Below are 14,942 nucleotides of genomic sequence, written 5' to 3'. Positions count from 1 at the left end.
TAAGTCCAATTATGGTTCCCGATAGCGGTTTAATGATGGTTGACTGGTCTTTTATTCTCGTTTTAATCTATGTGGGATCATATATCCCCAGTCAAGAAGTAGAAGAAAATCCCCTTGCCCTAACACACATGTGGGCCGCCTCCACCTTTCTTGCTTGGTGCAGCCGTCCTCGTCACTTCAGCCGCCTCTACCTTTCCTCCCGACGCAAAAGCCCTCGCATGTATGCCACTTCTGTCTTTCATGCCCGGCTTATCCGCCCTCGTAGTTCATCGTCGCCTGGTGATGGGGAAGAGTTAGTGTTACTACGCCAAACGGATAATGGTCAGGATCTTATCGGCGAACGTTCAGAATACTAATTGCATTACTGTCTCGAGGTGAGATGGCCCTATGTGAACTAAACCTGTCCAAATCATTCCACAATGGCAAAAAGAGTCAAAATCTGGTCAACCATCGTTAAACCGCAATCAGGAACCAAAGTTGGACTTAATTAAGAGTTTGAGGGCTGATTTAGACCAAAACAGAGTTGAGGGACCAAAGTTAGACTTTTGCAAGACATGAGGGACCAAAAATGCACTTAACCTTTTTTTTTAAGAAAGGGCATCATGGAGCTCGGGCTCCATTTGTGGTTTATGGTGGTGCAAGAGTCTATCTTGGATATTTTTTCCGTAAAGATGGGTTTATTTCGGTACATGTACTTTTTTTGTCCATTGTGTTGTTGAATATAAATACACTATCTAGTCTCCTTCCATCACTTTAGATTTTTTAGTTAAATTGGCTAGTGTAACAATCTTTCATGATATCGGAGCCAAGAGGTTCAAATTCAAGAACATGCTCACGCAGTTTAAGAAAATAAAAAGAAAGATTCTACGGCATATGCACCAAACCCACACTAAAGGCTAAATAGTCTAGACGTGAGGGGGGTGTTGAATATAAATACACTGCCTAATCTCCTTGCATCAAGTCGAACTTTTGGATGAATTAGCTACTGCAACAATCTTTCATGTGTAGCACAAAAATTATAGTAGCAATTTGAAAGTTTATAGAGCCTAATTGAATTTCCCCACATTAGCATAAACAAATTGACCTGACTAGGCCCTGTTTGTTTGGGCTGGAGCTTAAGCTTTTACTGCTTTTGGGTATTTAAAAGCACAAGCCCAGCCAAACACCTAACTTCTAGGCATGGGCTTCTATAAGTGCTTCTCACATTTACACTTGAAGTCCATAAGCACGTCCCAGGGTACTTCCTGCAGCTTCCCGTGGCTTCTCACTTACAAATCGAGAAAAAAAAATTGCATCTTGAGAAAAAAATTCAGATTCTTAGTTAATTTATATTTTATAGTAAAATCTTTTTAAATAGAAAATAATAAGGAAAATAATATTTTTTATTATTAAATAATAAGGAAATTAATATTTTTTATTATTAAATAATAAGGAAAATAATATTTTTGTTATTATTTTCTATTTTACATTTGACCAGTCTACCAACAGTCCTGGATGCAGTTTGCCAAACAACAATTGTACATTTGATCAGCCATCCAGCTCCAGCTGGATGTAGTTTGCCAAACAGCAATTTTACATTTGACCAGTCATCCAGCTCCAGCTGCTTCTCAGATCTTTCCAGCTCCAGCTGATTTTCGTTCAGCTGCAGCCCAAACAAACAGGCACTAAGCCTCCTTGTAGAAGGCAAAGTCCCATGCACGAGACATCCGGTGGTCGATACGTGTAGCAGGCCGCCCGCCGCAGCTTGCTAGCAATGCATGCATTCATGACAAGAATATCTCACAAACTGACAGGTCATCTGCAAGTTATTGAGGGTTGTTGGGGATCCCATTTCCAACAGATTTCGTTCGGGACTGCGACACCCTCTCTCGCGAAAGTCAAAATGTTATGCACGATGAAACAAGGATAAGCACTGCAAAATGGCACCTGACCTAATAAGTACCATTATTTCTCCTTATTTTCTTGGAGTGCTAGCTCCCAGATCCGTACGCAGATTTAAGTAAGGAAGTGTCACTTGTTGGCACATGGGTCATACAACCGATCGTGTCGAACGTCACAATTAAGTGGAGTCCAGAGAAAACCTATGTTACTTATGTTAGTGGATGCATGTTTACTATGTTACTTATGTTAGTGGATGCATGTTTTTTTTTTCTAAAGAAAGATTGTATAGCTCTCGCGACCTCTGCATCCAGTAGATGCACACGGCTCAGAAATTCAATTCGGCTCCCGGGTTCATATGCTCCCTCTACAAAAAAAATTATAGTTCTAAGTATCGAAAAATTTTGGAAATTTTTTTCGACATGTACATCTTCATAATATATGTGGGTTCGTCAAGTTTCACGAAAAACCAATAGTTTTTGTGGTCTATATAAAAGAGAGAAAAATTATCTTATGAAAAACATTGTTTTTAGCACTGAATTTTGTCATTTTTACACACCACATGACAAGTCGATTTTTCATGAAACGACTTTGTGAGCACGTAGGACATGAAGATGTACATGTTAGTTTTTTGTTTCAATTTAAAAAAAATCAGAATATATATAAGATGCATTTCATAATAGAGGGAGCATATCCTCCCATGTCCAAAACACCATTCCCCGCACGGCTTAATTACAAGGTTTAGTTATTATATGGTGTTTGAGATATGCCCGAGAGGCAATAATAAAGTAGTTATTGTTATATCTTAATGTTCATGATAAATATTTACATCACATGTTATAATTGTATTAAGTGGAAACATTGATACATGTGTGTTGTGTAAACAACCAGAGTCCCTATTAAGTCTCTCGTTTAACTAGCTTGTTGATTAATAGATGATCATGATTTTCTGATCATGAACATTGGATATTGTTAATAACAAGGTTATGTCATTAGGGGAATAATATAATGGATACACACCCATAATAAGCGTAGCATAAGATCAAGTCATTAAGTTCGTCCTGCTATAAGCTTTCGATACATAGTAACCTAATCATTCGACCATGACATCATGTAAATCACTTACACCATATGGGTACTTTGATTACATCAAACGCCACATCGTAAATGGGTGGTTATAAGATGGGATTAAGTATTCGAAAAGTATGATTTGAAGCGCATGGATCAAGAGTGGGATTTGTCCATCCTGATGACGGATAGATATGCTCTGGGCCCTCTCAGTGGAATGCCATCTAATTTAGCTTGCAAGCATGTGACAAGGTCACAAGGGATGATATACCACGGTACAAGTAAAGAGTACTTATCGGTACCGAGGTTGAACTAGGTATAGAGATACCGATGATCGAACCTCGGATAAGTAAAGTATCACATGACAAAGGAAATGGTAGCGTATGTTAATGGTTCATTCGATCACGAAGTCATCGTTGAATATGTGGGAACCATTATGGATCTCCAGGTCCCGCTATTGGTTATTGATCGGAGAGGAGTTTCGATCATGTCTGCATAGTTCACGAACCGTAGGGTGACACACTTAAGGTTCGATATTGTATAGTAGATATGGAATATGGGATGGAGACCGAATATTGTTCGGAGTCTCGGATGGAACCTAGGACATCACGAGGGGGGCAACCATAGCCGACCCCTCACTATATAAAGAGGGGAGGGGTGGCCGGCCAAAGCCCCCACCTGAAACCCTAGCCGCCACCTCTCCTCCCTCATGTTTCTTCCTGCACCGGTTTGGCGAAGCCCTGCAGGAATTTCTCCTCCACCTCCACCACCACGCCGCCGTGCTGCTGGGATTCCGAGGAGATCTACCACCTCTGCTGCCCGCTGGAACATGGAGAGGAAGGACGTCATCGACACCGTACGTGTGACCGAGTACGGAAGTGTAGCCGGAGTGCAGCACCAGAACGATCATCTACATCAACCACGAGATCTGATCTCGTTAAGGCTTTGGATCTTCGAGGGTTAGTTTCTCTTCTATCTCGTTGCTCTTATTTCTCATAGATTAGATCTTGGCTTTTCCATAGATTGGATCTTGGTTTTATTCATCTCTGCGGTAGAATTTTTTTGTTTTCTATGCAACGAACCCTACATATGGTACTTCCTCCATTAGAGATTACAAGGCTTATTTTTTTATTTTTTTAGATATTATAAGACCTCTTTTATATATTGTTCTCTCTCTCAATGCATGGTCTCATTTTTCTCTCTTTTTCTCGTGCATGTAAAACTATTGGTGCATGCGGTTACAGCTGGGCATGGGCAGCCTTGTCCGGCCTGAAAATCTCGGACCGGGTCGGGCCGGGCTTGCATGCCAGGCCAGGTTCGGGCCTGATTTTGGAGCCCGAACGTCGGGCCAGGCTCGGACTTGCAGAAAACTGGATTTAAGCATAGTTCGGGCTGTACTTGTCGGGCCGGGCTAGGCTTTTCTCTATTCAGGCCGGGTAAGGGCCTGATTTATAAGCCTGAAGTTCGGGCTGGGCCGAGTTTGGGCTTGGGAATTTACGGTCGGGCTTTTTTAGGCTCAGCCGAAACCTGGCCCGGCCCGAGATATGCCCAGGTGTACCGGTAATTAATAAAGTGAGTTATGAAGTTTTTATTTTTAGCGAATTGGTCCTCGGGCTTTATAATCTCTAAAGGGGGGAGTACTCCCCTAATTTTATATTAGTTGTCGCGGATACAGATGTATCTAGATGCGCTTTGTGCAGAGATACATTCGGATCTGCAACAATCAATATGAAACACAGTGAGTACAATTGAAGGTTTAAAATATTAGATGTCCAGTTCTTTTTGGTCTTATCTTTGGCGTATTAGATATCAGATAACCATGTGCCCACGGGGTATGTACTTATAATTGTATATTTTAGTTAAGATGTACATATAATATTTTTCAAGAACAAATAAAATCTCTATTAAAAACACTCAAGCATAGAAAGTACAACAAGTTGAGTATCGAATAATATATATACCTAATAATTATATCGGGTAAAATACTAGCCGTATTCACCGGTAGACCACTCTATATCTGAAAAATGTGTGAGAGTGATATTCACGATCTTGTATGCTATATTGCATAGCTAGTTCAACAATGTCAACCTATTACCTACATACATGCTTATTGGTTTTGCATGTATCTCTAGATCATAAATTTGTCCAACTTAATAAGTTGTATAGATTACAAAAAAAAATCATTGGAAACTTCGGATGTTATACTTTCTAGTGATATAATTTTTGTGTTATAGAATTTATATTACGTTGATTAAATTGACGATATAGGGGTATATGCATGACCTATAAACCGTTATGGAGGGAGTATCATTTAGTATTGGCCTATATTATTATTAATTACCGTTGCTTCATTGAAGGAGTTCGGAAGTCCAAGTCCTAACATCATCTTCCAGATAGTCTAGAAAAAATAAAGGTGATATCAATCTAGGTAGAATTAGCATGACCTAGTTGTATGCAAGTACGTAAACAGTTACTCCTTCCGTCGACAAATATATGTAATTTTATGTTTTGTTCTAAGTCAAACTTTTTAATATATTAGATGTATTTTGGAAAGTAGAAATAATTACAGCACCGGTTCAAAATCACTAGATGTATGTTGGAATGTAGTTTATAATATATGGATTTCATCTCTCGTAAATATTTATATATTATAAAATTGGTCAAACTTATTTTTTACGATATAACTTAAAAATATACTAAATTTTGGACGTAGGGAGTAGTTAGTAATTTTTTTTTTATCACGACAGCCTCCAAACTCTTGCTCCGCAAGATCATAGTGATCTCAAATTCAAGCTTAATTTTGTAGGTCCGTGATATGTATGCTGCAAACCAAACCAAAAAAGTACCATTACTTCGGGGCAAATATGTTTTGCCTATATATTTTAAGCATTTTTAGGAATAAGTATGTGCTACCTGGCTACCTGCATATCGTTCCATGCTAGACAAACTACCGGGTGATACATTGTACATATGAAAATGTCATTTTCGATCTAGTATGCTATTTGTTGTATCAGTCCATACTTTGAACGCCTTGGTTTGAATTTGATCAAGGAAATCAAAGGTCCATGGCAAACAGATCAACGTCCAAATAGTCCGGACAAAAGAAGGGTGTTTTTTTTTTTTGACCCTGAGAAGGGTGATTATTGATCTAGGTAGAATCAGCGTTACCAGTCGTCTGCAAGTGCGCAAACAGCTCCAGTTAGCAAGGAATTTCATCAGCAACGTTCGCTTTACACGATCGATCATACGACCATCTTCGAATTACAGCTTCTGCAAGCTAGTGGATCATTGTTGCAAACTAAAACCTCAAAAGTGCCATTATCTTCGATCATCAAGTTTTCCACCCGTAATGGTGCATGTATTGATTCCACAATGGATATTAGGCACGTGGTTACCCTGTATAAACAAACAGTTAGTGGGGCTGCAAGAAGAAATTAGCACGTAAGCTAGCAATGCCATAGCAGTATCGTGGATGCCAACTCAAACAACACAGTGAATTACTAGCTAGTGATTACTGGTTGTACCATGTTGTTGCTAGAGCATGCAGCTAGCCCACTACTCCACGGTCACCTTTCTGCATGTATAAATAGGTACCTTGGTATGTCTTTGCAGCGTAGAACCAGCTCAAACACTAGCTTATATCCTTACATTGACAGACATTGTAAGGTCTTGTTAGTGAAGGTAAAAAAACATGGCGGCTTCACGTGCCTTGGCTGCACTGCTTGCCGTGGCAATACTGGTGCTGATTTCATCTTCAGTTCCTCGCGTTATGGCGGGCGACCCCAGCCCTCTCCAGGACTTCTGTGTTGCTGATATGATGACCCCTGGTATATAAATCCATCTTCATTTTGCATGCTTGATTTCGTTCACGCGACATGCATGATAGCATACATGCGATCGATGGGACACTAGTGCCTAACTGCCTACTCCCTATGTTCCATCAACATGTAAACAGAAAATTAATTTTATTATATTAATTATACAGTAATTTTCATACTATATTGATTTGATAGTGTGATATTTACGCATTTTCCTATCACTTGGGTCAAACTTAGAGAAGTTTGACCTTGGACATGATACACCATCGATTATTGGAGGGAGTACTTTCTAAGATCTAGGTCAATTTTTTTAAGTATATTGAGCAGACGCTTTAGAAATTTATATATTGCCTTAGAAATAAGAGAAATCCTTACATGTCGGTCAACAAGCAATAATACTGATTTTATCGCTAAAGTTGAGTAGTTTGCATGGTTTAGAAATTATGTATAATCTTGTTGTGTTAGAAATAAGAGAAATCCTTACATGTCGGTCAACAATCCATAATATCGACTTTTATCGCTAAAGTCGAGTAGTTTGCACGTTTTAGAAAATGTGCACAACTTAATAGGTAGATATAACTAATCATTTCACCTAAATGTTGATTTTTTATCTAACAAGAAATTAAATGTATTCATTATTTGTTATTTGGTTAAGAGATAATAGTTTCTAAGTTAAAACTAAGAATTCATTTGATATGAATGTGTTGATATATGTACGATTACAAAATGGTTAGAAGATCTCTATCATATGGCTATATAGCTGCGGATGCATCTCAGCTAAGAAATACTTTTTTTCACTCCCTAAGTTTTAAACTAGGGAAAGTGAGAGCGCAAAACACCCACTCTCTTAAAACTATATATGTAAATTGGTCGATTTGGAAACAACAAATCCAAATACATTAACCTTGTGGCGTGAAATGTCCATGCATGCAGTGTTCGTGAACGGGTTCGTTTGCAAGAACCCAAAGCTGGTGATGGCGAACGACTTCTTCCGCGCCGGCCTCAATAAGCCAGGCATGCTGAACGCGCTGGGCTCCGCCGTCACGTTGGTGTCTGTGCTGCAGCTCCCCGGCCTCAACACGCTGGGCATCTCCCTGGCGCGCATCGACTTCGGCCCCAACGGGTTGAACCCGCCGCACACGCACCCGCGCGCCACCGAGATTCTGACCGTGATCAAGGGCCAGCTCCTCGTCGGCTTCGTCACCTCCAACCAGCAAGACGGCAGGAACCTGCTCTTCACCAAGCAGCTGGTGGAGGGCGACGTGTTCGTCTTCCCACAGGGGCTCATCCACTTCCAGGCCAACAACGGGCCCAACCCCGCACTCGCCATCGCCGCACTCAGCAGCCAGAACCCCGGTACCATCACCATCGCCAACGCTGTGTTTGGGTCCACGCCGCCCATCAGCGACCTCATCCTTGCCAAGGCGTTCATGACCGAGAAGGACACCGTGGACTGGATTCAGTCCCAGTTCGCGCCGGCCATGAGCGGTAATAGCAGCATGGGCGGCGGGGGCAACTATACCGGCGGCGGTGGCGGTGGCGGCGGCTACTACCCTGGCATGCGCAAGAAGCCCTAAGCTAGGCCAGCAATCCATAACCCTAATAATAATTTAAGATCGATACACTTGCTAGTAAACAAGACACCGAAAGCCACTGTATACTGTACGCTGTGACGTACTGGTGTAGGCGCGTACTGCTAGTAGTTTGTGTTGATCGGGGAGTACTAATACGTACTAGCTCTGTCGGTCGTGTAGAATAAACAGTGGCGAAATACTACAATCAGTGTATACTAGGTAGCTAAGCTGCTGCCTCTCTACTCTATGTGGAATAAAATCAAAAGGGTTTGTGTTTCTCTTCTTTGGGATTGTAACCACATACCTTAGACTTGCATGAATCACTCTGATCGAACGGTTCAGTCAGTAAGATCAATATTTTCTCATCCCCTTTACCACCAACCAGCCTGACCGAACTTCCTCAGTGACATCTGACATGAGAAATAACAAGACCGTTATTCTAATGGAAACGATCGATGTTCTGAGTGCTCAAACCATTGGATTTACCAAGCAGCCACGTCAATGCAACGCATCGTCTTCTCTGCGTTCAGCGGCAAAAACTATTTCTGCTCTTACATGGATGGATGGCGCACTGAATAACAAAGGTACTGCTGCGCACCAATTTAAATCAGACTAGGCAGCCAAGTTGATCAATTGTAGTGCGAGAAGAGATTTGTTTTCCTTTATTTTATTCTCTCAAACGGTCAAGCATTACAGAACGGTAAAGTATTACAGAGGCAACAACCATGCAGGTCATTTCTGAATCCACATTTTGGAGGCAACTTTCAGAATGTCAAGCCGTTTGCAGCTTTTCATCTTCAGACAGAGTCCAGAGAAGAGCCAAAAATGAGCAGATGTGTTTTTATGCCAACGGAAGTAAAGATAAATAAGCCCTGCGAGCAGGATGACAAGCTATTTTACATGCTCTGTTATCGCAAAATGACATGGACTCCAGGCGCAAGTGTAGCAACAGAGATGATCCAGCAGGAGACCACCCACCCATCTTCTTTTTCTCACTCCAAGCTTCAAGGGGGGTAGTGTGTGCATAACTGCATACAGTTTTTACATCTTGGAACACTACGACCTTGACAGAACACCTTTCGAGCTGCAGTTGAGTCAAGCAAGATACCATCAGGGATGCTAATGTATCCAAAATCATTAGGGAGTCGGAGATTAACCATCTAATCTAACACTGGACATCGTGAAATACCAACAGCTAACAGTTTCTCTGTTTTACAAAAAATTGTGCCGGAAATAGTTTTTGAAACATCTATGAAATACTGACCATGTCGTGCGCAAACTTTCCTGAACAACATTTAAAGGAGGACAAACCTGGGAATAGTGCCATGTCGGCGTAAGTCGTATTCTGTTGCTTGTCGAAGGGCCCTAGCAAATGCTTTGAAAGTTGCCTCGATAATATGGTGCGAGTTATTCCCCGCAAGCTTTGAAAGAAAAATTGAAGTGAGTGCAAGGTTATGCCAATTTAGTTCACTTAATTGAGGGTCAAAAAACTATGTCCCCAAAACACATTGTTGTAATGCCGATCCAAAGCTTAGCAGGCGGACTTTTTGGGATACAGATGCAAAATATACCTGACGGATGTGAAGCGTCATCCCAGATGTATTCACAAGGGACTGGAAAAAGTGCTCAACAAGCTGTCATCAAAGTAATTATATTACTTATTTGCCTTAGTTTGTAGCAGCAATATGTGGTGCAAGACGATCCCAATGCCCTAATTTAAAAAAGACTAACAAGACTAGTAAAGATCTGTCAAAAAATCATCTGAAGAGGGGAAGAGACAAATTTAATAAAAACGAAAAAAAAAAAACAAATCCAAAGTAAAGTTGAACTGAATATGTGAGATTTAACAATGAAAATCTTTCCTATGCCTGACATAAACATACGAAACATCAAAAAAAATGGAACTAACATAACAGGAAATTGAAAGCGACTGTCAAAATTTCACAAATTACCTGTGTGTCATATATGCCAACTCGTGCAGTAGGAATACTCAAGCCACAGCTCAAATGTGGTCGACCAGATAGATCCTAAATACAAGGAAGAAATAAGGACACGCAAACATCTAATCTCAACAAGCACAGTTACTTGATTATTCACCATGATAATAATTGACAAGTGGCAATATCACAATTGTCACAAAAAAAACCAAAAATTATGTTATATAGAGTAAAATAACTGCAACTTTCTCGCTATCATTCAATTCATAAACTTATGCAAGATAGCCGAGTGAGAAAAAAAATATATACAGAATTAAACCAAATGGACTACCATTTTTTATACTAGTCCTCAAAAGTCAAAATCTTCATATCCTATCATAACATTAGGTGTCCATGAAAACATAAGATGACAAAAACAAGTTTCATGAAAACCAGCCTATCATTCCAAGTGAAGAACCAGCAGGTACAAGTTATGATTCAGTTATGTGTTAGCATAGGGTAAGTACAAGTTATGATTCAGTTATGTGTTAGCATAGGGTAAGATGTTCATAAGCTCATAAACGCTAACTCCAGTACATTCTGAATGGAGGTTGCAGAGAACAGTACATTCATAGCATGTACGTGCTGAAGATGGTAATGCATACCAGTATAACCTCAACTGCTGCCTCATCAAGTGGCGCTGTAAAGTGCCCAAACCGGTTAATTCCCTTTCGATCTCCAAGTGCTTGAAGTAAGGCCTACAAGTAAGCTTAAAAAATTACCACGGTAGCATTTTGCATATATATATATATAGGTTGCAGAGGATTCAATTCAGGACAATTCACCATCAGGTTAAGAACAGAAATATAGCAAATTTAGCAATAAGATCAAAATGGACATCCTAATTTCTGTTCAGCAATAATTCATATAACTACTTCCAGAAGTACAACCATCGAGCTTTAACTGCATAATAGAAAAGCAGCAATCACCGTTCCGATTGCCAAAGCAATATCCTCATTTGAGTGATGATCATCAATGTGTGTGTCACCCGTAGCCTTCACATATACGTCAAAGAGTCCATGGGATGCCAGTTGCTGTAAGTTGTAAACCGGAAGTTAATGCCAACTTTGACCAGAAAAAAGAGCACACGTACACAGTAAGAGTTAGAACGTTCTACTGTCAAGCACAGGATATACACATAAAAGAACGCTGGACCATTCAAAGTGCAGCATATGTTGCAAAAGAAATACTTCTCAAAACATTTTTTTCTTCTTGCATTGGTTGGCTACGTTAGCACCTTACAGTAGTTCCTTTTCACAAATTGATTCGAGAAACTGAGATGTAAGGGCTTATCGCCCATGGTCATATCTAGTCAGTTTGTCACCGGTGTTGAATAACCAAAGCCATGCTTTTCACACACAGATACATTTATTAATAAGAGGAAGAAGACTAACAATCACTGCATGGATCACATCACACTAGGGAAAGAAAATCAAATAGCATTCCGCCACCTAATTGCTCGATGTCACTTGGAACACGTGGAAGGCAGCAGACTTTTCTTCAGCAGGGTACCTTCAGGCTTACTTCTCTATACATCACTATCTCCTAATAACAACAGGATTGTACTAACGGTGGTCTTAAACATCCAAAGCTAGTGTGTCCTACATAAAGGGTTTGCCCGTCAGAAGTTCTCAGCACTACTTGCCATTTATATGTGTGTGTGTTGTTTGGTTTCATGGATGCGTGTTAAGGTATTCTTATGATTACAAGGTTCCATTTTGCCCTGCTTTGCAGGAAGAGGCTACTTTTCTTCTTCAGTTAGATGCAATAGCCATCACATTCTGGCTTGGAATAAACGCAAGCCAGAATGTGATGGCTTGGGTTTATAAGAATACCTTAAGCATGCGCTGTCTACACAGAAAAACCTCAATTCACAACTAGTGGAGAAGGCGTATATTGACCCAACACGATTAACTTTTACTCACATCAAGCATGTGATCCAAGAACGGTATCCCTGTGCTGCAATCGGCAACACCAGTGCCATCCAGGTTGATCTTGACATGCACATTTGTCTCCTTGGTTACCCTCTTGACCTCTCCCAGCCTACAAGACACTGGAAATTTTGAACACGGTAAGAGATCGCCAGTAGAGTGGCTGAACAACAGTGAAGTAGATGGGCATAAAGCAGGTAGAAATCACATCATGAAGCAGCAAGTAGATGTCAAGGATGCTGAAACCACCTGTGGAGTCTTCATACGCCGCCGGGGAGCCGTTCCCGCTGACGCCAGCGGCAGCCATGACAAGCGACCTGGGGCGAAGCGATGGCCCGTACGGCCGTGCGGGGAAGGCGACCGCGGCCTTTGACCTCGCGGGGGATTTGGGGACTGGAGAGGCCCGCGCGGAGTATAGGCGGGAGAGAGATGGGGAAAAGAACGGCGCGGTGGTCATCAGCGAGAACGCGCCGGTGGGCGGGCGATGTCAGCGAAACCGAAATAGAGCGAGCCTAGGTGGATTGGAGCTATTGGCTGGGTAATTCGGCAAGAACTCAACTGAAGTCGAGCTCGGATCGAATAAGCTACGCTGTAGAGCGAGGTGCCCCGGAAAACCTCGTATTCGCCGGCGGCACGGAGAATGGTAGGGGGGATTAGTGGCCGTCGCTTCGGCGGCGGAAGCGCCGTGGGGGAGGACTGAGGAGAGGCTGAAGCCAGAAACTTCAGTTGGGCCAGCCGCCGGGTACCTTGGCCTGTTTTGGGTCTTGGACTCATCATGGTGCATGAACTTGGGAGTGGTGGGCCTACAAAGAAGGGCCTGTCGGGAATAGAGTTTTTTTCTTTGTTTTCCACCTAGAAACTGGCTTTCATCCCACTTTATAAATAAAGCCACACACGAGCCACGGCTAAACCGATACAAGGTGATGAGAAGGACCGGAGCTCCATGAAAAAAGTACAACAAAAGCCAAGACTTACCACCAAAGCCATCGAAGCGAAACCGAGGAGGACCGAAGCTCCACGACGACGCCCCCAAGAAGGTAACGAGTAATGACGCACACGCCGCCGCCGTCGATGTGCAACGCCTGGGAGTTCCTTGAGGTGACGGCATGGCATACCGGCTTCTCCCAGATCGTATTCAGAATCTCAGGCTCGAAGACTCTAGACGGCTCGAGATATCGGGTGTGTGCAAAGATTGTTCGTCACCGCAAAGAAATCTGCCATAAGTTGACAAAATAAAGGTGTCACTGAAACGTCACTAATGGCTACTTGTGATGTTACGGTGACGCTTTTAAAAATGTCGAAAGTTGGGAGTCAGCAGTGACTGCTTAAGACGTTCCACTTGAAAACGTTGTAGAGCTTTGTGACGTTTTAAAATGTCACTGACGGCATGACGTTCCCAAAACGTCATGGGCACCTGCCCCCGAGTCCAGCGTGGCAATCCGACGTGGCAAAATTGTGACGAATTAGAAATGTCGTTATCTGAATTCAGCCCGATCCATTCAGCTCCTTATGTGGGCTGAGCCCATTAGTTCTGATTATTTTTTTTGGCTTTGTTGGGCCTTGGCCCGTAACTAGCCCAATTACCTCGGCCTTTTTAGCTTATTTTTTTTGGCCAAATACATATAGAGACCCCACGTGTCAGGTTTCATTTTTCCATTGGTCCCACTTGTCAGCATTTATTTCACACGATCTGATAATATTTAGACGCCAAAAGATGAATACATGAAGTCTATTCCAGTATTTTTCCAAAAAACACATACAGGAATGACGAGGCTGCAGCTGAATCCAAAGGATAATGAAAACAACCGGCAAGACTATTACAACACGCAACATCCATCGAGTCAAATCATAAGAACCAAAGCATGCCATTCTAGACGGCCGGACTCGGCTGTCATAACCTAACCTCCAGGTCACCTTCTTAATGATGCATCATCAGGAACTCTCCGCTCCACCAACCGCACAGCTACCTGTTCCCTGTGAGCACATCACCGTCCAACATTGCATCCCAGCACCTGACTAACACAACCTGTCCAAGAACAAGCATCTGTCATAGGCTCATCCATCCATCCTGCACAAAAACAAACATCCAAAGGCATGACTGTCAAACAGGTAATTGCTGGATAATATCATGCAACCAATGAATATTTTAGCATCTGAGCACAAATGAGCAGATTACTCATGGTACATTGTCCAATAACAAGAACCTTACACAGATATCATTAACACTTGAATCATAGACTCCACTTAACTAAAGCAAAGGGGTGAACTCATAAAATGTGAATGCTGGTACAATACAAAAGTGAGAAACTAAAAAGTATGTCATAATTACTAGCAAGGCTATAAGAGAAAATATAGGGGAGCTCCAAGATGAACCATGGGTGCTCAATAAGCAATGAAAACATGGTTTACATACATCATGAAGAACACACGGTAGTGCAGCAGGCAACTTTCAAGTTATTCTCTGTCCTTGGTCAAACAAATCATACAGTAGCATTCAGAAACAGCTATAACTTAACATTTTATCTTAGAATAATCAATGAAAACATCGTTTGCATAGATCATGAAGAACATACGATCTTTAAGGCAACTTTTAAGTTATTCTCTATCCTTGTTCAAACAAAACATACAGTAGCATCAGGAAACATCCATAATTTAACATTTTATTTTAGAATTAAGTCGGATATCTCTCAGAGAGAG

The 14,942-nt window shown here is 41.6% G+C and overlaps 2 protein-coding genes across 2 annotated transcripts; one reads left to right on the top strand and one right to left on the bottom strand.

Annotated features, from left to right (window-relative positions):
- Positions 1-6,564: 6,564 nt before the first annotated feature.
- On the top strand, positions 6,565-8,621 carry LOC127330673 (germin-like protein 4-1). Its single transcript, XM_051356808.2, has 2 exons — positions 6,565-6,773; positions 7,698-8,621. Exons 1-2 carry the CDS (start codon positions 6,638-6,640, stop codon positions 8,339-8,341), a joined length of 780 nt encoding a protein of 259 aa, XP_051212768.1. The 5' UTR covers positions 6,565-6,637; the 3' UTR covers positions 8,342-8,621.
- A 350-nt stretch (positions 8,622-8,971) lies between these two features.
- Positions 8,972-12,961, bottom strand: LOC127336156 (imidazoleglycerol-phosphate dehydratase 3, chloroplastic). Its single transcript, XM_051362939.2, has 8 exons — positions 12,495-12,961; positions 12,240-12,367; positions 11,244-11,348; positions 10,920-11,012; positions 10,291-10,365; positions 9,910-9,972; positions 9,650-9,759; positions 8,972-9,422 (listed from the first exon to the last, which is right to left on the bottom strand). Exons 1-8 carry the CDS (start codon positions 12,700-12,702, stop codon positions 9,395-9,397), a joined length of 810 nt encoding a protein of 269 aa, XP_051218899.1. The 5' UTR covers positions 12,703-12,961; the 3' UTR covers positions 8,972-9,394.
- Between the last annotated feature and the right edge of the window lie 1,981 nt (positions 12,962-14,942).

The sequence above is a fragment of the Lolium perenne genome, chromosome 2, assembly GCF_019359855.2.
Source record: "Lolium perenne isolate Kyuss_39 chromosome 2, Kyuss_2.0, whole genome shotgun sequence".
Lineage (NCBI taxonomy): Eukaryota > Viridiplantae > Streptophyta > Magnoliopsida > Poales > Poaceae > Lolium > Lolium perenne.
The sequence above is the reverse complement of the archived record's forward strand: the minus strand, read 5'-3'. Positions and strand labels throughout refer to the sequence as shown.

What these genes read in the sequence shown, in the direction of transcription:
- LOC127330673 (XM_051356808.2), top strand. Translation starts at nt 6,638, where the DNA reads ATGGCGGCTTCACGTGCCTTGGCTGCACTGCTTGCCGTGGCAATACTG. An exon ending in TGCTGATATGATGACCCCTG is followed by an intron (nt 6,774 to 7,697) that starts GTATATAAATCC and finishes CCATGCATGCAG; the next exon opens with TGTTCGTGAACGGGTTCGTT.
- LOC127336156 (XM_051362939.2), bottom strand. Translation starts at nt 12,702, where the DNA reads ATGACCACCGCGCCGTTCTTTTCCCCATCTCTCTCCCGCCTATACTCC. An exon ending in TTGCTTTGGCAATCGGAACG is followed by an intron (nt 11,013 to 11,243) that starts GTGATTGCTGCT and finishes GCTTACTTGTAG; the next exon opens with GCCTTACTTCAAGCACTTGG. An exon ending in TGACGCTTCACATCCGTCAG is followed by an intron (nt 9,760 to 9,909) that starts GTATATTTTGCA and finishes TTTCTTTCAAAG; the next exon opens with CTTGCGGGGAATAACTCGCA.